Here is a 19,036-nt window from a genome sequence, read left to right as displayed (position 1 = left end):
AGAAATAGCATTTCCAATATTTATTTTATCACGTGATCCTCCCCCATTCCAGGTTCCCCCCCACCCTGCTCCCTTTTTCCAGGTTCCCCCCCACCCTGCTCCCTTTTTCAGAGACCATCTCTTGCGACCTCTGTTCTGTGGAAAAGACTTTCAGGAACGTAGATTTATTTACACTTGATTTATCTAAAAGGGATTTGAAGTGACAATGAGTCATTTCTTAACTCACATAGCATTAGTTCAAGGGTAACAACATCACACACGTAGCTAGTGCCTATAAAATGTAAGGAATGGTGGGGAACTGGGCAAATAGAAATAATGCATAAAACAAGAACCCTAAGATGAAGAAATTTAGAACCTCATACATTCCCAAAGAAACTGAATTCTGGGGCACCTGGGTGGCTCAGTTGTTAAGTGTCTGCCTTCGGCTCAGGTCGTGATCCCAGGGTCCTGGGATCAGCCCACATCGGGCTCCCTGCTCAGCGGGAAGCCTGCTTCTCCCTCTCCTACTCCCCCTGCTTGTGTTTCGTCTTTCGCTATCTCTGTCTGTCAAACAAATAAAATCTTAAAAAAAAGGAAACAACTCCTTGTAGGACATTTCGTTCTAGAACGATGTTACATTGGTAAGATAACAGAACAAAGAAAAATGTTGCAGAAGCAAAGGGAACAGAAATCTCACAACAGGGAAGCTAAGGAAACTGACATTTTAGATTGGGACCTATTCTACCTCAGGCTTGTGAAATAGATTATCTCACTGAATCTCCACCAACACAACAAATTGGTATTTCACGTTTCCCAGGTCCAGAACAGAACTGCTCATTCCCATCCCCCAAACCCACCTCTCCCGCCACCTTGGCCATCTTGGTAAACGTCAGGAGGACCACTGTGTGACTCTCTTACACGTCCCACATGCAATCTGTTGTAAGTCTCATCTCTTCTACCGCACAACACACCCTGAAGTTCACCAGTTCTGATCCCCACTCCCCAGTTTCAACTACCACCATCTCTCACTGGACCGCTGCAACAGCCCCCTCACCGGGCTCCTTGCTCCAACTTTGGCCACATTCCGTTTTCCACTTAGTGGGGATAATGGGCTTTTTAAAAATTTTAAGACTTGGGCGCCTGGGTGGCTCAGTCGGTCGGGCGACTGCCTTCGGCTCAGGTCATGATCCTGGAGTCCCGGGATCGAGTCCCACATCGGGCTCCCTGCTCGGCAGGGAGCCCGCTTCTCCCTCTGACCCTCCCCCCTCTCATGTGCTCTCTCTATCTCATTCTATCTCTCAAATAAACAAAATCTTTAAAAAAAATTTTAAGACTTAAATTATGTTGCTCAAAACTCTTCATAATTTCTCCTGGACACTTAGAACAAAAATCAGTCCTTTACCTTGTCCTACAAGGCCTTTCATGTTGTTTAAAGGAGACACAGCTGACATTTTGGACAGGAGAATTCTTCCCCATGTGTGGCAGCATATTTAGCCTCCATGGCCCCTGCCCATTGCTGGGAAATAATTCTCCAGGGGCTCTCATGTTTCTGTATATCTTAGGAGCAAGGCACCAACAGCCCTTTGTTCCAGACCCGTATATATATATTTTTTAAGATTGTTTATTTATTTGAGAGAGAAAGAGAGGGAGAGTGTGCATGAGCGGGGGTGGGGGGGTTAAGTGGGGCGGCAGAGGCAGAGGGAAAGAGAGAAGCAGACTCCCCGCTGAGCAGGGAGCCCAACTCCCAGCACCTTGAGATCATGACCTGAGCTGAAGGCAGACGTTTAACCGACTGAGCCACACAGGCGCCTTTCAGACCCATTTTTAAAGCATGTTCGTAGAGCAAACAATCTTAGAAGATGGAGATCGTGTCTCCCTCCAGAGGAAAAGGCAGCCGACCAGCAGTGTTCCATGAAGCCGTGCAGCTTTGTTAGTCTACAAGCAGGGTAAAGTGTCAGGCTATTCACAGTTCCTGACACCCACTAATGCCACCAGGAGCACCCTCAAAGCACTGCAAATTTCCCAGCACTCAGCTGGGCAGCAGGCACTTTAAGAACTCCACCGCCTTCCATGATCGACCCCTCCTTCCCTCAGGAATCTCATCTCCTACCACACTGCCCCTCGCTCACTTCATGCCCAATCATTATGATCTTCTTGCTAGTCTTCAAAACATCTCAGTTTAGTTCCCACCTCAGGGCACTTGTACTGTTCTCTGCCTGCAACACTAGAAAACGCTGATAGTTTTCTGTCTGTATTAATGCACAATAAACTCCGTGGATTTGTCATAATACAGTGTGGGTGCAGCCAGGCCCCACCAATCCCTCACCACTGTTTTAAAAACTCCATTATACAGAACCTTCTGTGTACAGGCATATTGAGATACTTGGGCAGGAGAATCCGTCCTGTCCTTGGAGTGAACAAAGAAGGCAGGCAGTAAGGCTTGCAGAATTTGGCTTAAAGAGGCCTATTTCCACCCAAGGATGCTAGCTTCCTGCTCACACCAGCTCTACAGATCAGGTCCTACATTTTACCGTGGATAAAGAGCACACGTAGTAGGTATATGGTACAACTGTCCCTGGTGGGGATCTTTAGGGGGAGTGTAGCCGAGGAGAGTGTGAAGTTACATGGAAAGGACAGATGAAAGAGACGTTGAGGGGCGCCTGGGTGGCTCAGTCGGTTAAGGCGACTGACTTCGGCTCAGGTCATGATCGCAGGGTCCTGGGATCGAGCCCCGCATCGGGCTCCCTGCTCAGCAGGGGGCCTGCTTCTCCCTCTCCCACAGCCCCTGCTTCTGTTCCCTCTCTCGCTATCTCTCTGTCAAATAAATAAAATCTTTAAAAAAAAAGAAAGAAGAAAGAAAGAAAAGAAAAAGAAAGAAAGAAAGAAAGAAAGAAAGAAAGAAAGAAAGAAAGAAAGAAAGAAAGAAAGAAAGAAAGGAAGAAAGAAAGAAAGAAAAAGAAAGAAAGAGAAAGAAGAAAGAAAGAAAGGAAGAAAAAGAAAGAAAGGAAGGAAGAAAAAGAAAGGAAGGAAGACGCTGGGGTGACTGGTGGCGTGAGCATGGGTAAAGAGGAAAGTCGGGGAGGGGTGGGTTGGCTGGAAATCAAAGATTGATTAGGAGGTATGTCTTGATTTGTTCTTTGGTCTGTTTTGACTCGGGACTATTTCTGGTCTTGCTTTCCACAATTTTGCTAGTTCTGGGGTTTGATGCTTCCTCCCCTAGCTCTAACAAAGCTAAAATACCTCTTTCAACCATTTCCAGGATTTTTATTTTTGAGTCGATGGAGCACAGAAACAAAAATGTAACGTGCTCCGTGAACCAGGCGACACTCCAAAGCCACAAAGACAAGTTATGATTCGTGTCCCCAGAAGTGTCAGCCCCCCCCAGGGGGGGTGTTGGGCAGACACCTGTACAGGTAGTTAGCAACCCCCCCGCGCCCCCTCCCCGCCCCATGATTGCAGGATAAAGGCAAGCAGAAAGTGCATGGAGCACAAAAGAGGGCCATTTTATTTTATTTTATTTAAAGATTTTATTTATTTATTCGACAGAGAGAGAGAGAGAGAGAGCAAGAGAGGGAACACAAGCAGGGGGAGTGGGAGAGGGAGAAGCAGGCTTCCCGCCGAGCAGGGAGCCCGATGCCGGGCTCGATCCCAGGACCCTGGGATCATGACCTGAGCTGAAGGCAGATGCTTAACGACCGAGCCACCCAGGCGCCCCAAGAGGGCCATTTTAAAGTTAGGAGGGGCCCAGGAAGGCTTCCCGAGAGACACTGGTCTCTGATGCCCGTCTTGAAGGATGACGAGGGGACCGCAGCAGCGTTGGCAGCATGTCAGAGGCAGGGAGGGGAGAAGGAGCACGGTCAGGAGAATGCACGTTGGGGTGAGCGTGGGAGTAGCACGGGTGAGGCCAAGGGACAAGCAGGCCAGATGGGCCAGGAGGACAGCAGGCACCGCCGAAGGTTAAGCAGGGAGGTCATGTGACCCATCTTTTTAAGAAAGGTCTCTGTGGTGGCAGGGTAGAAACTGTCCTGCAGAGACAGGAAGGCCACACATTTATAAACGTCACTTGTAGCTGAATATCTTCAAGGGATGATTTTTTTCCTAGTGTAATAGCTGCTGTCTAGAATTAGTTCTTTGTACTGCGTTTGTGTGTTGTCTTTATTATGCGCACGAGTCCTGGTGTCTTGCACCAGGAGTATTCGGCAAACAAGGAAGAGAGAAAGAACAGGAGAGCCGTGAGCACAGTGCAGGGGTGGGGGAAGCGGTGTCGGGAGGAATGTTTGCAGGTCACAGCTCACAGAACAAACAGAAATGGGCTCTTGAGGAGCAATGAGTACTGGGGCTGCGCTGAAACTGAACAATGGTCCGCGCTGCAAAGCAGTGCAAATGTTTTCTGTCTGTTCCCTTCCTTCAGTGAAGGAGAGAAAGAATAGGAAAAAATAACATCCTGAGGTTTTACAGTCAAAGTGGGGAATATTTTTCCTCCACAGACAATTGAAATGTTAAAAAAATTTTTTTTTCTTAATACAAGAAACTCGTGGAAGAATAACAGTGTAGCCAACTATGTGAACATCAACACTCTCGCCCATCCTAAGGAAGGACAGGAATGTAAGCGCCATTTTCGAAGTATTTAGAATCCTATTTCTACGGCGCCCTAGTTTTTGATGATTTACCCTGGATCAGAGGAACTGAGTCATGGGCTTCACACTGGATGTTCCTTTACAGGTTTTATATCCCAAGGTAGAATTTTCGCATGAACAGAAGTACTTGTAAAAGTATCTAACTCTTCCTTGCATGGTAGGCAATGACCTACGGGTCAGCCACTTACAGAAGGTGCGGTGGGCACGAGGTCACTTTCCGTTCTGCCCGTCTGCATTGCTGTGTGAACCCGGACAGACTCGTAAATGGAAGGTTCTTCCACTTTTCTTGGGTAGGGATGTTTCAGGACAATCAGAGTGCCTGAGTGAAGACAAAAGAACATCATCAGAGAACAGCCCCTGAAAGAAGGCCCACGTGCTGACGACCAGAGAACTGTGGCTAGATTTTAGCCTCTTGTGTTCCCATCTTTTCACTTGTTCATTTTCTCGATGTTTCTCGAGTTCCAGCTATGTGCCAGGCACTTAAGATGGACGCTGGAGATATAAAGCATGGTGAGCTGATTTCTGTCCTCCTAGGGCTCAGACAGAACTAGCAATGGATATCACTTAATGGGTCGCCATTTAAATGAACAGGGTGAGGAGACCAGGGTCAGAGATACGGGCGACGCATGCTGGGGGTACCCGGGGCCACCCGGAGACCCCTCTATGGAACACTTCGGAAAAGCTTTCAAGGAGGAGGCCACATGGATCCAGACCTTAAGCTGTAACTGGAAGTTTTCCAGGTAGGCTTTATAAAAGCCATGAAAGTAAAACCCAACAAATGCACTGAGGTATGAGAGGATTTAGTCCATAGTCCTTACTTCTCACTGGTTTCAGAACAAACTTGTAACAAATCAGTGGGTCTCAGAAACAGCCGACTCGTTGCATTATCCCTACTGTCTCCTACCACCTAATTAACAAAATAAGCTACATGAAAATTTGCTTTGCTCAAGTGAATGTGACCTGAACTGGCTTATGAGTGATTGCTTTCACTTCCATCTGGAGTAGAAGATCAGGCAGAAAAAGGGTTCCAAAAGGGGCCAGTCTTTGGGGGCTTGGGCGCGTCCCTCCAAGGCTGAGGGCACTTCTCACTCAACACTTCTGACCATCCCCCCTCTACACCCTTCCTTTCCCCCAGTCGCCCAGCTGCTCAGGACTAGATACTTTACAAAAAGAGTAAGTTAAGTGTTTCTTCCCCCTTGCTATGGTCTTTTGCTTTTTATTTCACTGGGGTATTGTAAAAGCAGGCCCAATATTGTACCAGACATTCGGGGAGATGTAAAGAATTTAGTAATACATTCAACAAATACTTATGGGGCTCTACTATGTGCCAGACACCTGTCCAGGCAGTGGGAAGACAACAGCAAACAAAGAAGGTATAGCACCTACTCCTCTGGGAGGGGAGCCAGGAAAAAAAAAATGAAAAGAAATATAATATGTCAGGTGAGAGCAGTGTTATGGAAACCTTAACAGAGCAAGATAAAGGCATAGCAGGTGATGAGGGTGACGTTGGGGAGAGGGTGATATTTCATAGGGGTGGTCAGGAAGGTTTCTTTGAAAAGATACTTCAAAAGATTATAGAAAGTGTGGACCCTGGGCGCCTGGGTGGCTCAGTCGGTTAAGTGTCTGCCTTCAGTACAGGTCATGATCTCAGTATCCTGGGACAGAGTCCCACATGGGGCTCCCTGCTCAGCGGGGAGTCTGCTTCTCCCTCTGCCTCTCCCCCCCTGCTCATGCTCTGTCTCTCTCTCTCAAATAAATAAAAAAAAACTAAAAAAAAAAGTATAGACCTTGAAGTGGAGTAAGAGGGACAGTGAGGACAGAGAGCGATGACCTCTGTAGTTAAAAAGCACATGATAATAATAATACACCTACAAACAAAGCCAAACGATTCTACGGTGCTCGGTGCTCAAGTATGCACGAAGTACTGACTGCGAAAACCAAACAGTGGCCCCTGATAGCGGGCCCACGGGACGCCCCACTGTCACTTGAAAAGGAGCACTGAGAAAAGCCAGGAGAGGGTCTCTGATCTTGGAGACTCCGGCCTCCTTCTTCTGCATCCAGTTCACACCCGTAGCATTGGGATCGCAATGAAAAAATGGCTTTCACAGGTATCTGAAGCCTAGGTCCCGCACTTGCCATTGTCAGCGCTCTCTTGTCAATGTGATCCTTTCATGAGAACAGTTCCAGTCATATCAGGACAAGGGGCCAGCGACAGGTTTACAGTGTTAGAGTCATAATGAAAGCAGAGACGCCTAAATCAAGAGCAGCCGTTGTACGGGTTCAGGGGCTGTGGGACACCATCACAACGTGCCAGATGCTCGTGCACGTGGGTCTGGCTCCATGGTGCCCCCGCCCCAGAGATCTCCCCGCCCCCGCCATGATGTGCCCGGCGGTCACCATGGCCTCACAGAAAGAGCCACCACTGCCACTCAGTACCTGTTGACCCTGGACAGTCATTCTAGCTTCTGTTTCCTCCTCGGACACCTGAGAATAATTACCCTTTCTTCACAAGGCTGTTCGAAGCACCGGATAAAAAGTGTTTGTGAAAGGATTATGAAAATGTGAGATGTTATTATGCGTTGATATAGAGTATTTTTAAATTCTTAAATAAAAACCCAATGATTGCATCTCTGGAACATGCATTTTTAAATGTCGAGTTAAAAAAGACCTGTGTGTGACATTCTGCCAAGAATGAAAATGGCAGAGTCTCGTAGCCACGGACGGCAGCTCTTAAGGACACATGGGCGCCTCCTAAACACTTCCAACTGACAGTGGAGGAGAGGGGCCTGGAGCCCAGGGCTCAAAGCAGTTTCCAAGTTAGAAAAAATGTGAACTCTCATGCTTTCTCTTCAAAGATGATGCAAAAATTTTCATCCTTTTCCATATGTTTAACATGAAAATAATTTTTTTTAAAGATTTTATGTATTTATTTGAGAGAAAATGAGAGAGAGAGAGCACATGAGAGGGGGGAGGGTCGGAGGGAGAAGCAGACTCCCCGCTGAGCAGGGAGCCCGATGCGGGACTCGATCCCGGGACTCCAGGATCATGACCTGAGCCGAAGGCAGTCGCTTAACCAACTGAGCCACCCAGGCGCCCTGAAAATAATTTTTTAAATGATGCTTTGGAAAGATGTACCTAGTCGATCCTGGTTTTGCACGTAACAGAGCAAACTACCTGTAGTGGCTTCCCACTGCTTCTGTAACAAATCATCACCACTGTAGGGACTTAAAAAAACAACTCAAATTTATTACCTCACACTTCTGGAAGTCAGAAGTCTGAAATGGGTCTCACTAACCTAAAATCAAGGTATTGGCAGTGCTGCTTTCCTTCTGGAAAGGCTCTAGGGGAGAATCCACTCCCTGTCTTTTCTAGCTTCTAGAGGCTGCCGCCATTCCTTCCCTGGTGGCCCCATTTCTTCAACTTCAAAGCCAGCAATAGTGCATGTGAGGCCTGCCACACTGCCATGTCTCTGGGTCTCCCCCTACTACCCCCGTCTTTCACTTATAAGGACCCTCATGATTACAGTGGGCCCACCTGGAAAACCCAGGCTCACCTCCCCATCCAAAGTCAGCTGTCTAGTAGTCTTAATTCCATCTACAAACTGAATTCCCTCTTGCCATGTAACATACATATTCACAGGTGCAGGGAGAGAGATGGGCATCTTTTTGAGGGGGGGAGGCATTTTCTTGACTACCCCATATCAGTGCCTGGGAGATAAGCATAGCCTTGGGGGCCAGTTGTGTTCAGTATAAGGATCTCCGGGCAGGGGTGCTACCTGAGCCACAGTGCTAGACCCGCTTGGTATTATAAAGCCATTGCCTTTTCAACAGGTGCATTTCCCACCCCTGAGAGTCCCTTCAGAGCAGGTATGGTGCCAAGTTTATCTTTCTATCCTCACCTCCCAACAGAGATGCTGACATAACTTGATCAGTGAGTGGATAAATGAATGCCACCGTAATTCAGGGTTAGGTCAGAGAAGAGCTTGGGAGGAGGCAGCCTCCCAGGGCCACAATCACCCTGCCCTGGGACAAGCACAGGACCACAACGTCAAGTACAGCTGTCCGAATCTCCACTGGGAGGAACCATATTCTATTTCGAAAACCTCTTCTAAAGTTTAACCAACAAAAAGCTAAACTGAGGGAAATGATAATGAGTCAACAGGAAAGCAGAACAGAGTATCGATCGATTTTAACTAGTAAGACCATGAATGAGGCTAGACTGAATGGTGGAACCAAGAAAATGGCAGTCTACTTATAAAATGATAGCTTCCACCGATAGTCCCGCCTCCTAAAGACCGGTCTTCTTACCTGACGGTTTTGCACAAGAAAACGATACATGCACTTCTTGGCATGGCTGCTGGGCTTACAATGATTTCCCCTTCTATAGAGACTGCCCCATCCTTGTACACCGGGGTAGATCCCCACAGACCCTGGGTGTCCCCCACAAACACCTCACCCGGGTGCACTCACGGGACTCACTTCTCCGGGGATCTACTTAGTTACTTCTCTGGAGAGAAGACCCACTAACTTCAGTTTCTGAGCTACATGAAGGAGACTGTTTTTTCCTGCCTTTGACATAAAACGTCATCTCAGAAACTCTCTGTGGAGGTACATTTTTGAGGTGATCAGAGCAGGACCAAGCTTTTCAGTTCGCTGAAAGCTTCAAAGTTGCCATGATCATGAGGCTGATTCTTTATTGTCTCTTGGTGTTCATTCTGCTTTTATTTTCTGGGACAGAATACTAATAACCTTACCAAAAAAAAAAAAAAAAAAATCCACTTCTCTCCCTGTACTACTCTCCTCCTGTTTTTTTGTGTTTGGTTTTTTAAATTCAACTAGCCAAGGTTAGTTTCTGTCATTTGCAATCAGAAGAAACTTAGAAAATGTAGCCACCACAGACTCATATTTCCACCTAAGGTCCAAGGTAGGGCCTTGGCTCTGTCCGGGAGGAACTCGGGGTGAGTGATACTCAGGCCAAATTAACTCTAGGATTTGGTGGGAAAATTCAGATACAAAGTCACAGGAGGCAGGGGCTGGTAGAGGGAGGAGAGAGGAAACCTGGCTGCAAGTTTCACTTCAGTTTCTGAGCTACATGAAGGAGATTGTTGTTTCCTGCCTTTGACATGAAACCTGGTTTCAGAAGCACTCCATGGAGGTACCTTTTTGAGGTGATCAGAGCAGGACCAAGGCAGGCTTTTCAGTTTGCTTTGGCTGCACTGTTAACTTACAGGACACCCACTCTGTATGCGACATTGTGACATTGCATGGAAGCACTCCCTGGCTTGTATCCCTGTAGGATCTCAGCAACACAGTAAGAACAGCCTCAAACCTCAGGCACTGGGGTGATATCTGCAATAGAGAGTAATTCAAGAGCACACGTAGCTCTTAAAAGGGAAACTTTTATGCACTAAAGCACCTGCTTACCCATCAGGTTTCTCAGTCAGATGGTAAGGTGTTTGAGGGTGAGGATGATAACTGATTCATCACTCTATTGTCAGTACTAATAGTGTGCAGCTCATAGTTGGCACTCAATACATATTTGTTGAATTAAATTAAAATAAGACCACATCCACCCATGTTTTGTTATTGCCCTCGGGTTCAGAAAACAAGCTTGGCAACTGGCATGTCCATGGCAGTTTCCTTGGTCACCTCCTGCCAGTGGGAAGTGGCTTTCTAGAGGGAATGACAGGAATATTCAAGATCTTTCTCCTTTCTTCTTTGCAACCTGCTCCACAAAGGAACTTGAACCCATCAAAAAATGGTGCTGGTGAAACGATATTCATTTACATATACAGGGGCTTTTAAGTTTCCATTTCCAGTCTCCCAGGGAGAGCAACACAGAGGAATGAGAAGCAGGTCAGTCACCCAGGTCAGAAGATTCTGTTAAAATACCCAAGTCAAGTCAGGTCACTCTTTTTGGAGTGGTCATTTGATCTGACCTTTCATCTGAATCCACTGTGGAACTGGCTTAAAATTTGGAGATGACATAAACATTTGATAAACACACATTCAGTTGTCTCTCACTAACTCTTCATGATCTATCAAAGAAGGTACAGCTCTTGCATATAGTATGATGGAGTGAATTACCATAAAAAATGCTTCATTAAAAGACAATAATAATAATTATTTATGCCATGCTAAAAATTATTTTTATAGTCTTACATACCTAATCTCATTCAATCTTCACCAGCAAGTCATGACCTATTAAGACATGAACTATTAGATCATCAGCTCTACTTTATAAGATGATGAAACTGAGTCTCAGAGAGGTTACATAATTTGCCCAAGGACATCCAGCTGGGGAGTGGCCGACACTGGTGTTGAACAGGGAGTTCGTGTGTTTACTCATTATACCATATTATTCTCAGCCACAGTGGCCACACCATGGAAACTCTCTATGGCCTGTGAAATATACTCCGTTGTGGGCAAGAGAGCATATATAGGAATCAAAATTCAAAGAAATGGGTTCTTTAGGAGGCAGCTTGAGGAATGGAGATGTGAGTTTTCGCCTCAACATTTCTCACCAGGCCTCAGTTTCTTCATTTGTAGAGGAAAAATGAGATGGTCTGTGGGCTCCCTTCCCATTCTAATAGCCTATAAATCTAGATGAACACCCAGGCCCAAGGCAGGAGCAAGAAATACCAGGACGCTTAGTAACCAGAGGTGTGGCCTGTTTCCTGTAAAAGTATACTATCCATTTGAAGTACTTTCCTCCTGGGGTCACTGTATCTTTGTTTCCTCAGTTTCCCTTTCTTCCACCTTCCCATTCAAACTTTACATTTTATTTTACCTGACTGTATTTACAGAGGCTGTTTTGTATCCTTTCTGGAGGGACATAAATAAGATGGGCCTACGTATGTTTTCTAGTTGACCTTTTTCTAAGATTTCCTCCACTGTAATTTCTCAAAAGGCCATTCATGTAAATAAAATAAGAACAGCAGTAAATACAAAGACAGACGCTCAAACTGATTCACATTCTTTGGGACGACAGCTTTACATCACATACCAAAAATATCGTTACAGACCTTAAAGAAGAGCCTGGGGGAGAGCCCCACCATGTCCTACAAACATTCTCCTAGGTCACAGTGGCCGGGATCTTCCCATCCAAACCCACTCGAGGTCACACTGTGCCGCGGCGACCACGTGCTGCCGTGTCACGGGTAGACCAGGAGACGTAGGGTGAATGGAAAGCCCCTACGCTTCAGAGCAAGGTTGGCCTGGATCCCACTGGCAGCTCTGATGCTTGCCAGCTGGGCCTCCTTGGCCAAATAACTCAGAATGTCTAAGTTCTGATTGCCTCCTCTGAAAATGGGACCACTTTCACATGATGGCGGGTGGTTCAGAAGATTCAAGAATTTGATATATGTGAAAACATCTGATAGAACGCTAAGAACTCAGTGAGCACTCCACGGATGTCGCTTCCCTTCCCTGTCTGCTTTTTCCTTTTCGATCACGCCTCACTACAGAGCAAGAAAATTTCCTTTTTTGGCAAACATAAACTAAAGAAGTGATTCTTGGTTGTGGTTTGGCAGAATTCTGAGTTGTCATCAATTATTTTCAGAAATGTCACACAAGTCTCAAACTATAATTAATTTCAACTTAATTATTCTTAAATGCCACCTGGGTAAAAAGGCTGGTGTTACAAAATAAAATAATAATAACTATAGCAGTTATCAAGAGGTTGGGAATTCCCACATCAAGACAAAAAGAGAAGTGGAAATTTGACATTTAAGAGAGAACCAGATAGGATCTTCAAAACTGAGAACCAATTATTATAAAGAGTAAGCACAAAGATAGCACTCGACTTGTATGGTTCGTTTTCATGCTGGGTAGGTGATTAAAGTCACAGCGCAGTAATTCCTATAACACATTGTATATAACTGTTACATATACAGAAGTATTCTAATAGAAACAAAAGGTAATAGGAAAGGTAAGTTTTGTTCTAATAATATTTGGACATTTAAGGATAAAGATAAATGCTATCTAGGGCCGCCTGGGTGGCTCAGGCCATTAAGTGTCTGACTTGGGCTCAGAACCTCAGGGTTCTGGGATAGAGTCCCACATCGGGCTGTGCACTCCACACTCAGCGAGGAGTCTGTTTCTCCCTCTCCCTTTCCCCCCCTCCCTCCCCTGCTCCTTTGTGCGTGCGTGCTCTCTCTCTCAAATAAATAAAATTAAATTAAATTAAAATAAATGCTGTCTAAATTTTCAAGATTATATATATGAAACTTAGCTAATTACAAGAGGATTCAGTAAAAATGTTCAGTAAAACCAAACATATCCATGCTAATAAAAAAGTCTCAAATTTCCAAGTCTATTTGAGTTGAATTTAGAAGCCTGTACCCATATGAAGGAAGTTTTACATAGCAGCCTATGATTACAAGTGAAAGTCAAATTCTGAACTTAATCATTACTGAACATACATACAACACCTAGCATCATTTCAAACAATGCTCTGTATAAACTTTGGAGGCAAAAATTAATTGCCAGAAGTTCATTGGTTGCAGTGTCGCTATGTGCATTGCAATGCAGCCTTGGGCAATAGGATGAATGGGAAACCAACATGACGTGATGACATGTTGTGGATAATTAGTAGCATTTATTCTTTTACGAACTGGGATGTAGGATCAGGGTATGAAACTGACAAAAATCCCTCTTTTCATAGGATTTACATACTAGAGCAAAGATTTTTTTATTTATTTATTTTTTGCAAAGATTTTTTTAAAAAGTGAATTATGCAATATGTTAGAAGATAAAAGCCACTGAGGAAAGTAAAGGAAGAGAACATGTTAGAAGTTTCTATGATATACTTGGGGAATGATTGGAATTTGACAGTCAGAAATATCTTAAGAGTGTTTATGGGTGTCAATAGAGAGAAATTAGAGGGAACAAAAACTTTCATGGAGATTGGAAAGGTTAAATGCAGATTATAGCAAGGGAAATTATAATAATAGAATATTGAGGCTGTCAGGAGGCTTAGATCTTGCTTAGGAAATCTTCACTCTTCTGATTAGGAAACAGAAATCCTGAGAGTTTATAGAGTAGAGAATAGGAATAGAATAGGAAAAAAGATATCTTAAAATAGTATTCTTCCCTTGAGGTTAACCCTTTTACGTCTCCTGAATACAAAGATTTTCTTAGGACCTAGAGCCTAAGGGAAACTTGGGTTTCCCTCTATATTATGTATAACTGTAAGGAGAAGTGAAAGGCTATTGGTTATTTGGAGGTTCCCGTCCCCCTCACCCCCCCTACCTCGTTGCCCTAGAAGGTAAGGCCGTCCCGGCCAGTGGGTAAGTGTGGGGAAATCTCTCTTAAAAAAAAACTCACTCCCCAGGCACTTCAGGGGGATGCTGGCTTGATGGGGGTCTGGGCGAAAAGGAGTGGGCTGACATACCCAGTTCGAGTCCTTTCCATTCCTAGGATCTGGAGATGAGAACCCTGGCAGGCCTCATCCATCATGCAGGCAAATACTTCCCATGGTAATCTTTAATCGAATGAAAACTTTAGGAATTTGCACGTCATCTGATGGTGAACAAGAAATCATCAGCCTGGAGGTTTCCTGATCACTGGGGGGTCAACACCAGGAGCCAATACTTACATGAGTAAGAAGAGACCTATTTTTAGAAGGTGGCATCCTGGTTTCCATTCACTGTTATTCACAGGTCACAGCGCTGACTGTGGCTTCTGAAAATCTGCTGGGCTTAAGAGTCATCATGACTTCAGCACCTTATCTTGTTTCCTAAGGCCTATTACTCCCAGAGGGGCAAAACTAGAACACTCACTTGTCATGGGTTTTTCCCCTTGTCCCCAGCCTCAGTGGCTTTGCCTTCATCTGGCTGGGACAGATAACTGTCTTGGTGTTTAAAAAAAGGACTATTTCAGAGGCAGTGGAATCTAACTCAAGGGCTGGAAGTTAGTAAGCCAAGTACATACCCATAAGCATCAGGAACCTGTGGCAGGGGTTCAAATAATGGCAAATTCCCTGTTGGATAATGATGGAACAGAGAAGATGCAGCAGAGAGGATAAAAATCTTAGTTTCCTGAGTTTTAGTGCAATACATAAAATAGTTATGGTTAATGTTAATGATACAGCAAAGTTTAGCTTTGGATAAAACTACCATAGGAGTCAAGATTATACTTTTTTTTTTTTTTTTTTACAATCCCTAATGGATTAATGGTAAATCTTCTTTAGTTAGATTAATGTATTTACAGGGAAACTGAACGTATTTACAGGAAATTTCATTGTCCTGAATTCAACGTCAAGGAGCCTTTACTTTGGCAAAGTCTTAGGTGATCCTCTTGCTTGGAGAGTGGACCTGTGCCAGAAAGGTTCAACCAGAAACCACGACATTCACTTTGGTCTTAAAATTTTTTGAAACGTTTTGATAGACAGATTGTGCACCTTTTCCCTAACTTGGAGAAACTTCAGGAAGAAACACAGAGAATGATCCAAGGGGTTAAAAACAGAGTCTAGGAGGAGAGTTTAAAAGGAGGAAGCTGACATTGCTTGGAGGAAGAAAGAAGGCTGCAAGATAACATTTATCATGGCTTTGAGGCTACACAGAGTTCCCTCTCAGAGTTATCCAGCCACTCATCCGTTCATTCACCCAAAGTGTCATGCACCGTCTCAGGACCTGGGGGATGTGGAGAAGGACACCAATAGAAGCAGATAAAACAAAGTCTTTAGCTTCAAAAATCTCTTCTCAATTTCTAGTGACTGAGAAGTGAATAAAATTGAGCGTAGGGTTGGAAACAAGTACAAAGTAAGTCTGCAGTGAAGGGATTTGAGAAACTGAAAAACTTGCCAATGCCAAAGGAACGATGGAAATTAAATAATACATTCCCACCTGCCATGTGTTTATGAGAACCACTGCTGGTTAAATGGTGAAGTTACTTTCACAGCCGACTGGAAGAATTTCCAACAGAAAAAAAAAAAAAATTAGAGCTTCAATTTTGTAGTCTGCAGTCTTCTATTATAGGCCTTGTGCAGTCAGTATAAAGCAAGGCAACTATTTTGTGGTTTCCACTGTGCTTTTCATCTACACTTGATACTGTATGATTCATATCAGGGTCTATCCAGGCCACAGAGACAGCAGAGAAGGAAAAACCAGTGGTGGCATCTCTCCCCACAGTGAAGTTAACAAAGAGCCCACTGACCATGTTTACCAAGAAAACAAGTATGTACAAATTCACGGTAAAGCAGTGGTGCTGCTAAGTCGAGTTCCTCTTCTGCCACAAGTTCTGGAATTGCCCAACTTTTGATTAACTGAGAGTTATCATCACTTAGGTCACATAAAATTGTGATTCTGTACCACAAATATAGGGCTGATCTGCTTACTTTATTGAACTGGTACAGAAAATCAAGTTAGATAATTCAAATACCAAGCTAGTGTGTTTTTTGGGGGTTTTTTTGAACTTGAATATTCTAGTTTGACTTTAACCACTCAAACAGGGAAATTCAAATTTTTCCCTCTGTCTTTAAGTCCAGTGTAAAAACTTACAAAAAACATGACAACAGAAACAGAATCTTATGGTAAAATAAAGGCCTCGCTCAAGAGAGCAATTTCTAGTCAATATTTGCAATATTCAGTGATCTTTGTGGAAATTTAAATAAGAATTTTATTTTTAAAATGCTCAAAATTATGTTATGGGTTTCCCCAATATGCAAACTGCCCATACCTGAAATTATGAGGAATCAAAAAGTTGTTCTAACCTTTCTTCTTTCTTTGTTGATTATTGTTATAAAATGAATAGACTATTTTTAAAAAATTGGTACTTTCAATCAGTCCATTAAATAACACATTCTAAGAAAACTATCTACTTTGTACAAAGCACACTGTTTTCTCCTAATGATAATACTGATATATATATATCAGTATTCATATATATGGATATATGTATATATATACATATACCCATATATATCTATGGATATTATAGGGAATGCCCTATGTATTTTGGATATCAACCCCTTATCAGATAAATGGTTTGCAAATATTTCCTCCCCTTCGGTAGGTTTCCTTTTCGCTGTATACATAAATGGAATATTATTCGGCCTATATCCATATATATATATATGGATATATGTATATATATACATATATCCATATATATAATTTATTAATGTAGCATATGGCACGATAATTGGAAAAAATTGTTTCTAAACATATATCATTATGTATCATAAGCACATAATTCCACAGAAGTGACAGCTACTTAATGAAATCCTCCCTGTCCCTCCTCCAACCTGAAACAATGTCTCCTAGGTGAAGTATCTATCTGTTCATTGCTTACCTGTCTCACTTCCAATCAAAGGCTGATTTGCAAAATGCTTGACAAAATCCTTCAAAGATGAGAATTCATTAAAGCCAAATTTAAATGAATATCCGGTATATTCAACATGAAAGTGTTTGACAGAGTCTTTGGCTCTGAAAGGGAAAAAGAAATACTTAAGGTTATTTAACAAATGAATATCAACGAATGAGTAAAATCAGCCATTCTTTTGATCCAGGCTATGGTTCCTGTCACCTCTGCTGGTGGACATTTTTTTTTTTCTAACAGCATTTCCAAGTGCTTGTCTTGGAAATTAGTGAGTTATATTTTGCAATTTTGTACAGATGTGATATATATATGCCACCTAATTGTAAGAAGCTTCTGATCTAATTGTTCAGATGAGACATCTACAGGTGAAAAGTTAACATTCTTTGATCCAATACTTCCATGGGTTTGTTTGTGATTTGGGGGAGATCTATGCATTAAAGGATTTGCAGCCTAACCACCTGATGAGATTTTCACCTTTGCTATCAGGGAAAGCACCATTCCTGCTTCTACCCAAGCAGAATTTCATGTCTGATTAATACTTTTCCCTAAATGTTATTTAGAAAAATCTTAAGCAAAATGTAGCAGAGTAACATGAAAAATGTTAATGAATGTGTGCTACCACGTGTGTGTGTTTTCTCAGCGACCCTCTTATTTCCCCCATCACCCTCCCACTGATTTCTCCCACTGCCCTTAGTGTCGGCCTCTACACTTCTGCTCCCAGGAGTGAAGGTGTGGCAGGCAGCCATCTATCATGACCCCGATTCTCAGTCCCTAGACTACATCCACCTTTTCCCATTTATTCAATAAAATGCTAGTGTAGATGCTGCTATGAAGGGATTTTGCAGATAACTCAGGCTCCACATTAGCCGACCTGACAATAGGGAGATTGTCCAGGTGGGCCCGACTTAATCACGTGAGAGTCTTGGTACAAGCAAAGAGTTCTTTCTGGCTGACAGGAGAGGAGATCAGAGAGACACGTTCTCGCTGGTCTAGAAGGAAGCTAACGTCTACGCTGTGGACGGCCTGTGGAGGCCACTTGGCAGGGGGCTGTGGGTGGATTCCAGAAGCTGACCCTGGTCCCTGGCCAATAGCTAGATGGAAAACAGGGAGCTCAGTCCTACAGCCGGGAAATGAATGAAAAGGAGTGAAGCAAAAAAGAGAATGAGGGAAGAGGACTCAGAGTCCCCGCTGAAACCCAGCCTCAGCCAGCACCTCAGTTTCGGCCTGGTAGGAGCCTGAGCAGAAAAACTGGAGAGCCCGCCTGGGCTTCTGACACACAGAAACTGTGAGATAATCAATGTAGTTGTTTAAAGCCACCAAGTTTGGGGGAATTTGTTAAGTGGCATAGAAAATACGGAAGTCCAGAAGCACAAAGAGAAGATTAAAAACAATTAATTCTTGGGTTTTGAGCTCATAGACTCCTGCCATCAACTATGTAGGGAAATGTTTTGAAGCCAGTTTCTCCCCCTCTCTGATGGAGAGGAGAAGTAAAAAAACAAAACAGAACAAAAATGGTCTCTAAACTGGATGAAAAAGAGGATGCAGAGAGAAAGGAGTGTAGATGTTGCTACTGAGTTAGTGACCAGGAGGCCTAGACCAGGTGGGGCAGAAAAGAATAGGAAAAACCTCCTTATGCAGGATCAGCGTGACGGGTGCAACACCAGGGGACTCTTTTCAGGGGAATATGGAGGCGCCACCAGAACAACAGCAAAACGGTAATGGTTGGAGGTTAATGAGGTTAACGAGTGGGTGCCTGAGGGCAATTTCATGGGGTCCTCACATCCCTAGTCTAAGCAGAGGGCAACGTCCCATAAACCCAGAAAGACTTGCCACATGCCCGCAGAAGCCAAGGTGACAGATGCTGACCGAGAACCAACGCCTCCCCCTGGTTATCACCTGGCGAGGTCAGCTTTCCTGATCGGGAGGCCAGCCAGGAGGAAGCAGGGGAGGAGAAAGATCCTGGAGGATTGGGCCATCACAGGTTTGGGTTGCACAGGGACTGGATTAATTTCATTAACATTCAGAGGAAGTGGAACTTGGAGAAAGGTCGGGCCATTTATAGGGAAAAAAACTTAAAATTTGCCCTACTGCTTGCTTGAG

The 19,036-nt window shown here is 43.9% G+C and overlaps 1 protein-coding gene across 1 annotated transcript in view; it reads right to left on the bottom strand.

The window, feature by feature from the left end:
* The window catches only part of DAPP1 (dual adaptor of phosphotyrosine and 3-phosphoinositides 1), a 49,739-nt gene that overhangs the window by 8,774 nt on the left and 21,929 nt on the right, over positions 1–19,036 (bottom strand). The window contains exons 3-4 of the mRNA XM_027600393.2: positions 16,910–17,043; positions 4,805–4,935 (exon numbers count right to left, since the gene is read on the bottom strand). Coding sequence (XP_027456194.1) covers positions 4,805–4,935; positions 16,910–17,043 — 265 coding nt within the window. The remainder of the gene's footprint in view (positions 1–4,804; positions 4,936–16,909; positions 17,044–19,036) is intronic.

The sequence above is a fragment of the Zalophus californianus genome, chromosome 2 (assembly GCF_009762305.2).
Source record: "Zalophus californianus isolate mZalCal1 chromosome 2, mZalCal1.pri.v2, whole genome shotgun sequence".
NCBI classification, from domain to species: Eukaryota; Metazoa; Chordata; class Mammalia; order Carnivora; family Otariidae; genus Zalophus; species Zalophus californianus.
Note: the sequence above shows the minus strand (reverse complement) of the source record. Positions and strands in the feature narration are given on the sequence as shown.